This window comes from Melospiza melodia, chromosome 1, assembly GCF_035770615.1.
Source record: "Melospiza melodia melodia isolate bMelMel2 chromosome 1, bMelMel2.pri, whole genome shotgun sequence".
Taxonomy (NCBI): Eukaryota; Metazoa; Chordata; class Aves; order Passeriformes; family Passerellidae; genus Melospiza; species Melospiza melodia.
This window is the reverse complement of record NC_086194.1, coordinates 3012005-3025918: the sequence shown is the minus strand read 5'-3', so window position 1 is coordinate 3025918 and position 13914 is coordinate 3012005. Positions and strand designations below refer to the sequence as shown.

General features: G+C 49.7%; 1 protein-coding gene across 1 annotated transcript; it reads right to left on the bottom strand.

Annotated features, from left to right (window-relative positions):
• Positions 1–894: 894 nt before the first annotated feature.
• KLHL40 (kelch like family member 40) lies at positions 895–13636 on the bottom strand. Its single transcript, XM_063171679.1, has 6 exons — positions 12335–13636; positions 8402–8562; positions 6219–6326; positions 4314–4499; positions 3176–3322; positions 895–2113 (listed from the first exon to the last, which is right to left on the bottom strand). The coding sequence occupies exons 1-6, from the start codon at positions 13478–13480 to the stop codon at positions 2002–2004; spliced, it is 1860 nt and encodes a 619-aa protein (XP_063027749.1). The 5' UTR covers positions 13481–13636; the 3' UTR covers positions 895–2001.
• Between the last annotated feature and the right edge of the window lie 278 nt (positions 13637–13914).

Genomic DNA, 13914 nt, shown 5'->3' with positions numbered 1-13914 from the left:
TTCCTTTTTTTTTTTTAAGCTACTTTGTGACAGCCAGTCACCTTGGATTTCTTTTTCTTTTGAAATATTTCATTACTGTTCTGATGTGATTGTCCTCTAAGGCGCTTATCCTGTAACTTCCTAAATCCTTCAAATGAAACCAGGACAAGACTCTGGTTTCTTTACTTCCCTTGAATTCTTTTTTCTTCCAAACATATTTGAGTTTCTCCACAACTGCATTTTGACCTAGATTTGTGATACCAGAATTTTCATACCACTTTGAGAAAATTGTTTTGCAAGGTTTATTTTTGCTCTTTTTTTTGAATTATTATTGATTATCACCCCTGTTAATAGTACTATGATGTCACAGAATCATAGAATTGTTGGAAGAATCATAGAATTGTTGGAAGAATTGAATTCATAGAATTGAAAGGTTGGAAAAGACCTTTAATCTCATTGAGTCCAACCCAGCACCACCACCCTGTTCATCACTAAACCATGTCCCTAAGTGCCATATCCACATTTTTTTTGAACACTTCCAGGGATGGTGACTCCATCACTGGAACTCCACTGCCTTTTCCAATGCTTTACAATCCTTTCCATTAAAAAACTCATCCTAATATCCAATCTAAACCTCCCCTGGCACAGTTTGAGGCCGTTTCTTCTCACCCTGTCAGTGCAGGCATCCAGCTTCCTTCTAGGTCTGGGTAAACTCCTGGTTGTGACATCCATAGGGAAGAACCGTAAGGACACAGATCCTAAAATTTCAGCTCTCAAATGGGGGAAAATAAGAAAAGATGGGGCTCTCCATGAGCCTGTTTTGCTGCACGTGCCCATCACAACTTGTGCTCAGTCCTTGTTTTTGGTTGCTGTGAAGGATCAGTTTCAGCTTTATCAATGTGCAGACACAGGGGATTTCTTTTGGAAATTATTTATTTCATTTATTTATTTATTTTTAAATAAGCCCCTGGTCAGATGGTGTGGGCATCAGGAGATTTTTGCCCTAACAGATCTTTTTTCCTGCTGCCAGTACAGTCACGTCTGAATCAAAACTTCATTATTGACAACTTTTAAATAAATACACATTTTTCTTCAGTCAGAAGCTCTCTTTGAGCCAAACACATCTGAGATCTTAGCAAAGTTAAATACTCTTTAAAAAAAATCTGAACATGAAAAATAAGAAAACCAGCAAAAATATAAAACCTTTCCCTAAAAACCAGCATTTGTCCGTCCATAGGTGAGGACATTGTGATCTGTGATTGAAGATGAGGAGCCCAAAAGGCTGGAAGTGACCACACATGGCATCCTCTGTCCATCCCTCTTCCTTCCCACCCTACAACTTCCATGACTCCTCCTTTCCTGAGACTCAACTCGCAGCCTCTCATCACTGCAAAGTCAAGCTGGAGGCAAAGAACTAAAATAATTTTCTTTTTTATTACAACGTCCAAAGTGCTTCTGCTGCTCACATGATCTTTTCTTTTGCCTGTCTCATCCCAACAGCCCTCTTCACTCAGGAACTCATCAGGTCTCTCCTGCGCCACTTGACTTTAACCCTTCCTTCTCCTGTCCAAGGAACACTGTCCTCACAGACACCTTAGGCTGGGAAATACTCTGTGGATGCCTTTCCCTGGGGAATGTCATCTTAGTCCCCACTTTCTGCATCTGCTGATTGTTGGAGAGGTCCAAAAGCAGTTGAAAAGATGGGAAAAAACATGGAGAAATAAGCTAAAAAATGTATAATCTATTTGTCCCGTCTCCTGAGACTGAATAACTAATTTTTCTGTGCTTCTCAGCCTTCCCCAGCTCCTTGCAGGCTCCAGATCCCCTCTTTAATTACCTTGTGAGCCCCTTCAAATTCCCAGGAGGTTTTCCAGACACTCTCCCCTCTTCCCCACTTATCCAAAAAGTTACCAATCACAGATGCAATGTCCTGGGCAGTGTCTAGATGCCCCATGTCTGAGAAGCATCTCCCCACCCCTCCTTGCCCCAGCAGCCCGTGGAAAGAGGAGCAATCTCTCCCGATCACATCTTGGTGAGGCGCAGGACGTTGAGGCGCACGGGCAGGAACGTGGCGCCGGAGGCGTACTGGATCTCCCGCAGAACCCCTTCCCACTTCTTGTGCTCCTCATCGTACCTGGGGAGAGACAGGCAGATAATGGTGAGGAAAGGGCTCCTCTCCCTCCCTCCAGCTGCTCTCCGTAGGGGTGGCAGCCCACAGGAGTTACTTGGCCACAAGAATTCGTGTGAATTCCTGCCCTGCTTTGGGGGATGTGGATATCAGCACGTGGTCCTGCAGGGGAGGGGATATTTTTCTTCTGGGAGTTGGGTTGATGGCACCAAGGTGAAACATCCATGGTGAAGGACAGCAGGATCCTGCTGAGGGTGCCAGAGCACTGAATTGAGGGACAGGGGCAGCCAGTGCTGCACTAGCAGTTGTCACTAAAGTGCTTTCTGCCCACCCCTCTTGCATGTAAGACTATCTGATTCCTAATCCAGACTATCTGCTTCTCAACCCAGACTATCTGCTTCCCAACCCAGACTCTGCTTCCCAACACAGACTATCTGCTTCCCAACTCAGACTCTGCTTCCCAACCCAGCCTATCTGCTTCCCAACCCAGATTTTCTGCTTCCTAACTCAAGCTCTGCTTCCCAACCCAGACTATCTGCTTCCCAACCCAGATTTTCTGCTTCCTAACTCAAACTCTGCTTCCTAACCCAGACTATCTGCTTCTCAGCCCAGACTTTCTGCTTCCCAACCCAGATTCCCTGCTTCCTAACCCAGATTCTCTGCTTCCCAGCCCAAACTCTGCTTCCCAACCCAGATTCTCTGCTTCCTAACCCAGACTCTGCTTCCCAGCCCGAGCACTGGCTGTTCCCAGGGAGAGGAAGCATTGCACAGATGCTGCTCCACACCAAAGGAGAGTCTGGAACCAGCTCCAGGCAAAATGTCAATGCACAACAAAGCCAAAGGAGCAAGTTTTCCCTGGTCTGTTGCTGCGTGAGGCTGCGAGAGATCACTGAAGCACCAATGTGCCCTCCAGCATGGCACAGGGCAAAATTCCCAGACACTGAGTGCTGAGCCTGAAGCCTGCAACCTCCATCTCACACTGACAGCATAAAAACATACAGAAATGATCTATTTCATCACTAACATCCCTTCCATGCTCCCTGGGACAGCCCTGGGAAGGTTTGTCACCTCCAGACGTCGTTGAGCTCCGTTGGCACCAGCTCTCCCGACTCGGTCTCCACCGTGGCGAAGCCCCCGAGCAGGTAGAGCACCCCAGAGAGGCTGACCAGGCTGGCAGAGCTGCGCTCCTGGGGGAACTCAGGGAAGGTGTCCCACCTGCCACGGGAGAGAGGGGACAGGTTCATCACAGAATCATCACAGAATCACAGAATAATGAGGTTGGAAGAGACCTCCAAGATCATCGAGCCCAACCCATGCCCTAACACCTCAACTAGACTCTAGCACCAAGTGCCATGCCCAGTCTTTTGTTAAACACATCCAGAGATGGTGATTCCACCACCTCCCTGGGAAGAGCATTCCAGTACTTCATTATTCTTTTGGTGAAAAATTTCTTCCTAATATCCAACCTGTACCTTCCCTGACATACCGGGAGACTGTCCTCTGGTTCTGTCAGAGACCAACCCCACCTGTCTGCAGCCTCCCTTCAGGAAGGTGTGGGGAGCAATAAGGTCACCCCTGAGCATCCTCCAGGCTAAACAACCCCAGCTCCTTCAAACGTTCCTCAAAGTTAGAGCAAAGTCCTGGCCACCCCCACGCTGAGGATGGCCTCAATCAGGATTCAACAGCTGAGCTCACCAGGGACAGATCCAGCTGTGCAGGTCTAGGTGGGATGGGACCATACCCTGGCTGTTTTCAGGGAAACTGCTCCCATCATCATTGTTCATCTTCATTTTGCTTTGGGTGCATGCCCAAATAAATAAATTAGTTTGTCCCAGTGCTGGGGCAGCAGCTGCCAGGACCTGTATCCAGGTATCCCCCCAAACTCAGAGGGTTCATTGTGTTGAGCGAAGCCCCAAGGAACCCAAGGATGGCACAGTGGGTGAAACCACTTTAAGGATGAGCCTGAGATGATCCCCAGCCCAACCACAGTGGCTTTGGTGATGCCCAGCTCTCTGAAGAACCACAGAACCCTAGAATGGCTTGGGTTGGAAGAGACCTTAAAGATTATCCAGCTCCAACTCCCCTCCCATGGGTGTGTAAACTGGAGGAACTGACATCAGGAGCCACAAACAAACTCCAGGATGGTTGGAACTTGCTGAGCCTACACCTGCACCTACTCCTGGTGTAACCACAACTCAGGACATACTTGTTGGTGGCAATGTCATAGACCTCCACAGAGTTGGTCAAACCAGAGTCGGTGACACCAGCTGCCACGTAGATTTTGTCCTTGTGCACGGTGGCCCCGAACAGGGAGCGGGCAGTTTTCATGGGAGCCATTTCCTTCCACTCAAACTTGGCTGGGTTGTAGACACACATCTTCTTCAGGCACTTCCTGGAGGAAAAGGAGAGGGAAAAGGAGCCTTGATTGCTTGCCAAGGGGTGGTTTTGCCCTGCAGAGGTTTGGAGGTGTCTGCTGGAAAGAAGGTGGAGTCTCTAGGTGTCAGGACCCAGGACATCCCTCTGTCTGTCCTGAGCAGCCCAGACCCCTGCCAGGGGGCTCAGGGACCCTGGCACAGAGCCCAAAGCACCTGTGGGTTTGATTATGACCCGTGGAGCAAGTTACTAACCTTAGATGAAGATCTGCAAGCCATGACAAATTAAGTAGAATAATAGTGAAGTTATCACGGGGTGGAAAAGTAGATTTTAGAGTTTCTGGTAGGGGGGTTCAGGAGGCAAGATGGAGGGAACTGGGTGTGTCCAGCCTTTCTCCTTCTTCTTCTTGGCCTCCGTCTTCTGCTGTGATGTTGGCGCTTACAGATTGGTTTAGAGTAGAAACTCACTGTCTAACATAGGTGATAGGTATTGGAAAGTAACTGTAAATATTGTACACGTAGTTTTTAGTATAAAGACATAACAGTGCCCTGGGGCAGGCAGAGTGCCTGGAACTGTCCTGCTGGACGGACCTCGGCAGGGCAGGAGAAAATTTTTTATAGATAAGGAACAATAAACAACCTTGAGACCGAGAAATGAAGAGCCCTGACTCCTTCTTCAAGCGCCAGGCTGGGAAAAGAGATTTTCCAACTTTTCCTGGGGTCACTCTGACAAGCTAAAGATCCCGACATCTAGGGAGAATTTTGCTCCTTCACATTGGCATGAGGGGAGGAACACACCCCATTTGTTGGGTGTGAACCCAAGGATGTCCCTGCCTGGGGTCACCACCTGTGTGTTCAACACATCCCCTCCTGCTGTGTGTTACATGTCCCCTCCTGCTGTATCTTTGTTCAGGAATCCTGAGAGCTCAGCTTGGTGCTCACACACCTGGATACAGGTCCAGGCAGCCCCTTAGGACCTCTCACAGCCACCAAGGCATTGATTTATTGCTCCTCATCCACTGTGATGCTGCAGAACATCCTCAGTGATGTTCCTGTGGCCAGGTGGGCCGTGTGGGGATGTTCACACCTTTCAGACCATAACCCATCCTGAGCAGGACCAACCCTTGCTGGATTGTGGGATGTTTGCTGTGCAAACAGCCACATCTGTGCCCTGCAGGGCAGCCACTGTGATGCTCCTGAGAGAGGCTTTTCCTGCTGAGCTCATCTCCTGCACGAGGGCGGGATGGGGTCAGGGTGGATCAGGTTTTTCCCTCCTGTTGCAAATACACGTCTGGATTTGGCTATGGTGACCACTCTGCTCCACAAGACAGGACACCCTAAAAGTGAAGGGGCTTCTTGCTCTTCAGTGCGTCTCCTAGTCTTAGTGACATTTATTTCTTTGTGGTTTGATTTGGAAGGATCTTTAAAGAGCATCTCATTCCGACCCCCATGGGCAGGGCCACCTTCCACTGGAGCAGTTTCCCTCAAAGCCCCCTCCAGCCTGCTTCCAGGGATGGGGCAATGCATTCTCTCTCCTGTAAGGACACTGCCATCATCTTCCTGATGTCCCTGTTGGCCTCCTAAGGTTTTGGAAAGGGCTGCAAAGTGAGCAGAGAGGGGAGGATCTACATCTCCCATCCCATCCAGCCCTCCTTGAACCAGGCTGAGGAGGTACCTGCTCTGCACTCCCACTGGTTTGGGGGATTGGCTCCTTGATTCCCCCTTGCTTTTTTACTTACTTGTCACTTCCTTTGCCCCCAATGACGTAGACAAGATCCTTGTGTGATACCACTGCGTGGCCATAGACTGAGTAGGGAAGGGGATCAGCCTCACCCCACTTGAAGGACCTGGAAAAGATGGGAAAGAAAAATATGGGAAATAAAAATATGGGTCAGAAAAAGGTGGGAAGCAAAAGGATTTGTAGCTTGCTGGATGGCACCTAGAGGACATGGCATTTCCCAGACCTAGAGGTGAGCACAGGGTTGGACTAAGTCTCAGAATCACAAGGTCTGCAATAGGGCAGGCTCAGAAAATAAATGTCTAATAATCCTAAAAATAATAATAATGATCCTAAAAATAATAAGAATGATCCTAAAAATATTAATGATTATCCTAAGAATGGGTGACAGTAAAATAAGCAGAGTATTTATGCTAATATCCATTATTTTCTTGAGGTCTTCAGGTAGGGATAGGAAGCAGTAATGACCCCTTGAACCTCTTTTCCTCCAAGCTGAGTCCCCTCAGTTCTTTCAGCTGCTCCTGGTGCTCCAGACCCTTCCTCAGCTCTGTTCCCTTCTTGGGGGTCACTCCAGCTCCTCAATGTCCTTCTTGTCATGAGAGGCCCAAAACTGGATGCAGGATTTGAGGTGCAGCCTCACAGTGCCCAGCAGAAAGGAATAAACATTTCCCTGGTCCTGCTGGTACATCTGGGATGGATGGATGGATGGATGGATGGATGGATGGATGGATGGATGATGGATGGATGGATGGATGGATGGATGGATGGATGGATGGATGGATGGATGAGGGATGGATGGATGGATGGATGGATGGATGGATGGATGGATGGATGGATGATGGATGGATGGATGGATGGATGGATGGATGGATGGATGGATGGATGATGGATGGATGATGGATGGATGGATGGATGGATGGATGGATGGATGGATGATGGATGGATGGATGGATGGATGGATGGATGGATGATGGATGGATGGATGGAGATGGATGGATGGATGGATGGATGGATGGATGGATGGATGGATGGATGGATGATGGATGGATGATGGATGGATGGATGATGGATGGATGATGGATGGATGATGGATGGATGGATGGATGGATGGATGGATGGATGGATGGATGGATGATGGATGGATGGATGGATGGATGGATGGATGGATGGATGGATGGATGATGGATGGATGGATGGATGGATGGATGGATGGATGGATGGATGGATGGATGATGGATGGATGGATGGATGGATGGATGGATGGATGGATGGATGATGGATGGATGGATGGGGGATGGATGGATGGATGGATGGATGGATGGATGGATGGATGGATGGATGGACGGACGGACACAATCCACTGGCCCTCTTGGCCAGCTGGGCACATGGCTGGCTCATGTTCAATCAGAATAATATCAACCAAATTAAACCAGAGATAGAGTGGTGCTGATCACATCTCTACCAGTTTCAAACTGACATTCAAACCACCCGCAAACACTTAGTGGGGACAGACAAATTCTTTCCCAGAGTCTGCAGGGGCAGAAAAATGCCCTTCTCTGTGGGAATGGAACTGATTTCAAATCTCTGCCTATAAAACAGACTTGGAGGCTCACACATATAAATATAGACCAAGCAAAGGCTTGTTGGTGCCTGCTGCTCTGTCTCTTTGGAAGTTTCTGTCTCCTGAGAGAAGAACAGGATGGTGCCTTTTAATAAAGCTCATGAGCTAGCATGGGTCAGAGCCCATTGTCCAAAAATAATTGGATATTAAGCCTGATTTCAATCAGGATGAGCCATTCTGTGACACATCTGAAAAATTTAGAAACAAGCTTTTCTGTTCAAACCTCTTTTGGAGAGACCACAGTGAATGCCACTGATCCTTTAATCAATGGGCAAGAGCAGGAGATTCAGCAGAAGCAAAAAACACCTCTGTACATGTCTCACATGAACGTCTACTAATACCAATCCCAGAAAACAAAATATCCCCATAAAGGCTTCCCTCTCCAGGAGGTTCAGTAAGGGAGCAGATGGAAGGAGACAGCTCAGAGCCCCAGGGCACAGCTTGAGGGCATTCCCAGCATCCTCATACAGAGTTCAAGCCCTTCTCCCAAATATTTTAACCTCTGGCAGCTGCTCCATTTCTCCTCTACCCCCCACCACCCCACGCTCACACTGGACACTCACAGGCGGTCGTAGCACAGCACTGAATCCAAGGTCTTCTCTCCCTCCTTCAGCTCCTTCCCTCCAACCACAAAAATTGAGTTTTCTGCCTCCCCCAGGCCAAAGAGGCAGCGAGGGGAGGGCAGGGGGGGCATCCCCAGCCAGTCTGCATCCAGGTGGTCGTACTGGAAAGGAACAAATGGTCATTAGTGTGTGTCCTTTTGATCAGCAAAAATCAGGGTCCAGAGGTGGAGGACAAAGTGTGTTCCCATGTGCAGCTTGGTCACTTCAGCAGCACTCCCTGCAATGCTCCTGTGCCTGTGCCTTTGTCAGCCTGAGCAGGATGGGAGACCTGAGAGCAAACCCAAGGCACAATTTGTATGATAAACCCTTTATGACATAGCACAAGAGCTGAGATGGGTCTGCAGCAACACTTTCTGCTCTTCTCATCAAAGCCTGGACCTTACAGAATCACATTAAAGCTGGGAAATGCCTCTGGGATCATTGGGCCCAACCTTTGACCAGTCACCTCCTTGTCAATTCCATGGCACTGAGTGCCACATCAGGCCATTTCTTAAACACCTCCAGGGATGGTGACTCCACCACATCCCTGGGCAGCCCATCTCAATGCCTGACCACCCTTTTCAGTAAAATAATTCTCCATGATGTCCAACCTGAACCTCCCTTGGTGCAGCCTGAGGCCTTGCCTCTCATCCTGTCCCTGTTTGCCTGGGAGAAGAGGCCAACCCCACCTGCTCCAGCCTCCTTTCAGGGAGCTGTGAAGTGATAAACTCTCTCCTAAATTTCCTTTTCTACCTTGGAACAAGCTTGGTCATCTTTGGGTGAAGGACTTCTTGCTGCACTTACAATGGATGGCTCCTGGGACTGGAGGAATGGAAGCATTTCAATCCTAGAAATTTTCCTGAGCCTATTCACGCGTGGAACACCTCACAGTACTTCATCCTGGCATTTTCCATCTCTGCCAGGTGACAGGGTGCTGCCAGCAATGTTGGCTACACAGATAAAGTGTGCCAGAGCAAGCTGCTGGATCAGATCACCAAATCCTTGGATATCTGTAGATCAAGGCATTGCCTCGTCTCCCACCCAAAAACAAAGTTTTAAATAAAGAAAAATTCTTACACTGAAGACTCTGAGCACAGTGGCTTAATGGGAATTGAGGAAAAGAAAATTATTATACCTTGATAGAGGAGGGAGGGATGTCTTGCAGCCGGTTTTGTGGGACTCAGGATGGAGCTGTGACGCAGCACTGCCTGGAGCATTGTTTGCCATGGGCTCAGGCCAAGGAGCCCCAGCCTGATGGGTTGGCTCCAAAGGCTCGCCCTCAGCTGGGTGCCTGTGGTTTTTGTCCCTTTGTAAGCTGTGCTCCACACATGTGTTATTTATAGTGCAACCCTGAGCAGCTCAGTCATCGGGGTAGTTCCTGCCTCTTGATGGATTCAGCATTGTTTTCGAGTCATAAATCTTGCAAGTGACAAAGAAAGGATACCCTTTGCCATCTGAAATGTCAATGGAATCATTTTACTCCTGCCAAAATCTGCAAGGCCCCTGGGATTTATCAGCATTTTTATATTTTGGTGCCTGTCCTTAAATCTAAATTATCCCTGACCTAATGCACCTGGCTTCAGCAGGGGGAATGTGAAATTGGGGGGGATAGAAAGACTCAGAAGGTGTAGGGAGCTGTGGCACAGTGGCTTGTCATAGAGCTGCATGTCTGAATGTGTCATTTGAGCTGAAAAAAGGGCTCAAACCCCCTCTTGTTCATACAGCAACTGTGAGCTACATAATGACACTGATACAATAAATTAAACATTGCAAACTGATGGCACTGTCCAGTCCCAGGGTTTGCATGATTCTCCCAAGCATGGGTGATATGGTGATGTGTGAAGAGATTCTTGTGGGGAAGAGCTGAAAGTGGCCTCACGATGCTCAGGGCATTTGTGGCAAACTGGGAGCTGAATAGAGAAATCTTGCTGTTTGCAGCTTATAATCATGGAGTACTTTGGGGGGAAGGACCACCAAAGGTTTTTCATCCAACCCACGTGTTCAAAGGGCGACAGGTTGAGAGTTAGAGCAGTTTCCCAGGGCTTTGTGCAGTCAAATATTAAATGTTTCCAAGGATGCTGCCCCACCTCTGGAAGTGTTCAAGGCCAAGCTGGATGGAGCTCTGAGCAGCCTGGTCTGGTGGGAGGTGTCCCTGCTCATGGCAGGGGCTTGGAGCTGGGAGATCTTCAAGGTCCCTCTCAAGATTCCATAGAATGCCCTCCCAAGCCATTCTGTGGTTCTGTGGAAGTTCTGTGACCTCTCTGGACCCTGTTCTTCCTCTGCTGGGAAGATTGATCCTTAGGCACAGGTTTGGCTGAATGCCTTGCCCTGCTCTTCACTGATGGGGCTGCCCACACCACTGTCATCCTGGACTGTGCACTGTGACAGGCTGTCTCTCAAACAGGACACCCCTAGACTTCCTCAGCTTTCCCATTCCCTCCTGCTCTATAGGGCTGGGGTTTCCTCCTCCTGGTTTCTCATTCCCTGGGCTTCACCTGGCCTGCACAACCCCCTGTACCTTGTCAAGGGTTTGGAGCTTGTTGATCTTCAAGGTCCTTCTCAAGATTCCATAGAATGGCCTCCCCTATCATTCTGTGGAGGTTCTGTGACCTCTCTGGACCCTGCTCCTCCTCTGTTGGCAAGATTGATCTTTAGGCACAGGTTTGGCTGAATGCATTGCCCTGCTCTTCACAGGTAACTGATGGGGCTGCCCACACCTCATGGACTGTGCACTGTGACAGGCTGTCTCTCAAACAGGACACTCCCAGCACTTCCTCAGCTTTCCCACTCCCTCCTGCTCTATAGGGCTGGAGTTTTCTTCCTCCTGGCTTCTCATTCCCTGGGCTTCACCTGGCCTGCACAACCCCCTGCCCCTTTCCAGGTGAGGACAAGCCTGGTCCCTGCAGGATGTGCAGCCCCACTGATGAGGGCAATGAGTCAAGGCAGGGATCAGGGCTCTGTGTCTCGGCTTGGCAGCCACCCTCATTTTATCCTTTCTGCCTGGAGATGTTATTGTTTTTCCCAGAAGATGCGAGCCTGAGACATGTTATTGTTTCTTCCCAGAAGATTTGAGGCATGGAGAGGAACAAAAAAAAAGGATTTCTGGGTATGGGAGGAAGAATAGAGGATTTACTGGATTCCTTGGGGTCAGGAGGAAGGGCAGGCGCCTTGTGTTAGCTGTCTGCAGGGAAAGAAATCTGGGCTGCAGCCCAGGCTGGGGCTCAGATTGCCTGCACAGCTCAATCCAGCCACAGTTGGGTCATTGCTGAGTTAGAACAGCCCCTTTCCCTGAGGGTATCCCCAAAGACAGCTTGAGGTGGTTTTCCCCTCTCAGGATGGAAGTGGTTGAGGCTCTGAGCTGGCCCAAGCCCAACTCCAGGGGCAGGAGCAGGGAATGGGGCAGTGTTGGGGAGCAGGGACATGCCCTGTGTCCTTGGGGTGTTTGCTCTGTGGCTGCAGCTGCTGCTGCTCCTTTTTCAGCACCTGGCAGCATCACCCTTGGCTTTTCCTGGGGTTCACAACCAGGGAAGGCAGGGGATGCAAAGCAGAACCTTTGGGTTCGTGGGTCTGATGCCACAAACCTCCCAGTTTGTGAACCCTGTGGCAGCCAGGCCTGGGCCAAATTAACTGTTCTAAACAATCCTCTCCTCTGGATTTGGATTAGGAAGGCTCATCCCTGTTTCTTACTCCTTCAAACCTTCTTCCTCAACTACCACAACAACCTCTTGTAGCGTCATCCTTAAAAATAAAGGGAGAAAAATCTCCAGAAAAGCAACTCAGATCATTCTCCTTCATTTACAACTTTAACATCACATGGCAACAAATATTATGGGAGCTAAAGCTTGGTGATGTTCCCAAGTGGTCAAAGAAACAAAAGAAAGATAAAGGTAGTACCTGTAGGAAGTAGGAGCTCATGGGATCCTCTTTGTTGTCCTCGTTGTAGTACAGTCCTCCGACAATGAAGATCTGATTCTCTTTGGTCACCAGACTGACGTGGTTCTTTGGGATTTGAGTAGACAGGGAGGCAAAATAGCACTCGTTGGCATTGGGGTCATAGGCCACTGCTCCACTGTCACTCACCATGAAAATAAGGTCCTGGAGGAACATCCCAAAGCGCATGGTGTCATTCAAGATCCCAGGGAGAGCATCCTCCTCCGTATCCTCCCCTTCATCCACAGTTCCATTGACAACATCCTCCTTTGCCTGATTCTCACTGCTCTTCTTCACTTTCTTCTTCTTCACCACGGTGAACTTGCCTTTCTGGGCGTCCTTCACCATCTGCAGCTTCTTGAGCAGCTCGGGGCTGGACTTGACCAGGGCGTGCTTCTCCACGTGCTCCCTGATGAAGTCGCCGGGCATGAGTCGGAAGCGGACGCTCTCAAAGATGACAGGCAGGGCCTTCTGCCGGCTCTCGCACTCCTTGGCCCCCGCCCACTTCATCACCACCTCGAAGACGCTCTCCTCCTTCTCCACGTTGAGGGAGTCGCTGGAGATGACGGCGATCAGCTCATCGGGGGAGAGCTGGTAGAACTCCTCGTCGCGGGAGACCAGCGCGAAGCGGTCGCAGATGAAGTCGCGGGCGGCCACGGCCAGCCGGGCACAGTCCAGCATCAGCCCCAGCCGGAAGATGGCCAGGCAGTTGCTGAGGCAGAGCCTCTTCTGCAGGAAGGACACGCACACCGTGAAGATGGAGGGGATCTGGAACATGTTGGCCACGGAGAAGATGTCCTGCACGTTCTGCTCGGTGATCTCCAGCTCAGAGGTGTAGATGTAGTGCAGGATCTTGCCCATGACGTCCGGGTCGACATCTTCCAGGCTGACCTCCCTCTTCTTGCTCTCTTCCATGTCTGAGAGGAACATGGCCCGGAAATAGGGGCTGCAGGCTGCCAGCACCAGCCGGTGGCAGGGAAACTCCTTCCCTTTCACTTTTAAGACACAGTCCAGAAACTTATTGTGGTCCAACATGTCTTTGAGTCCGTCCTGGAGAAGAGTTTGCTGGTAGAGACGCAGTTCCTCCACTTGATCAAGAGGCAAACCCATGGTGGCGAATAACCGCTCGTTCTTTGCCCCAATCCTTCTTTTATGGATAAATATTGGTGGCCGTACCTAAACCTGAGTAAAGAAAGCAGAGCTCTCAGCCTCACGGGCTTCCAGACCGCTGGCACACCGGGAGTGTGAAACCTTTCTACGCTCCCAGCTGTCTGTGCACTTCAGCTTCCAGCTTTATATATAGACACAGCCCTGCAGGGCTTAGGGAATCCATAGTGCAGCATGTGTAAGCCGATCACCCTTTAATATGACACATTGGACAAGGAGGAAGGGAGGGGGGCCGGGGGAACAGCTGTAATTCCAGCCCCAGGAACTCAGGAAGGGTCTGGCAGCTCGTGAGTCACTGCAGGGAGAGCAGCAGGTTTGGCTGCTGTGACACCATGGGTTTGGGAAGAGGGCTCTGGGTGAATCTCACAGCCCAATTT

Bases quoted from the DNA above. Each gene is read 5' to 3' on its own strand.
- KLHL40 (XM_063171679.1), bottom strand. From the start codon at position 13,480: ATGGGTTTGCCTCTTGATCAAGTGGAGGAACTGCGTCTCTACCAGCAA. The intron at 3,323-4,313 runs GTATGTCCTGAG...CTCCCGTGGCAG, and splicing joins TATGACATTGCCACCAACAA to GTGGGACACCTTCCCTGAGT. The intron at 2,114-3,175 runs GTGACAAACCTT...GTCTCTCCCCAG, and splicing joins GAGCTCAACGACGTCTGGAG to GTACGATGAGGAGCACAAGA.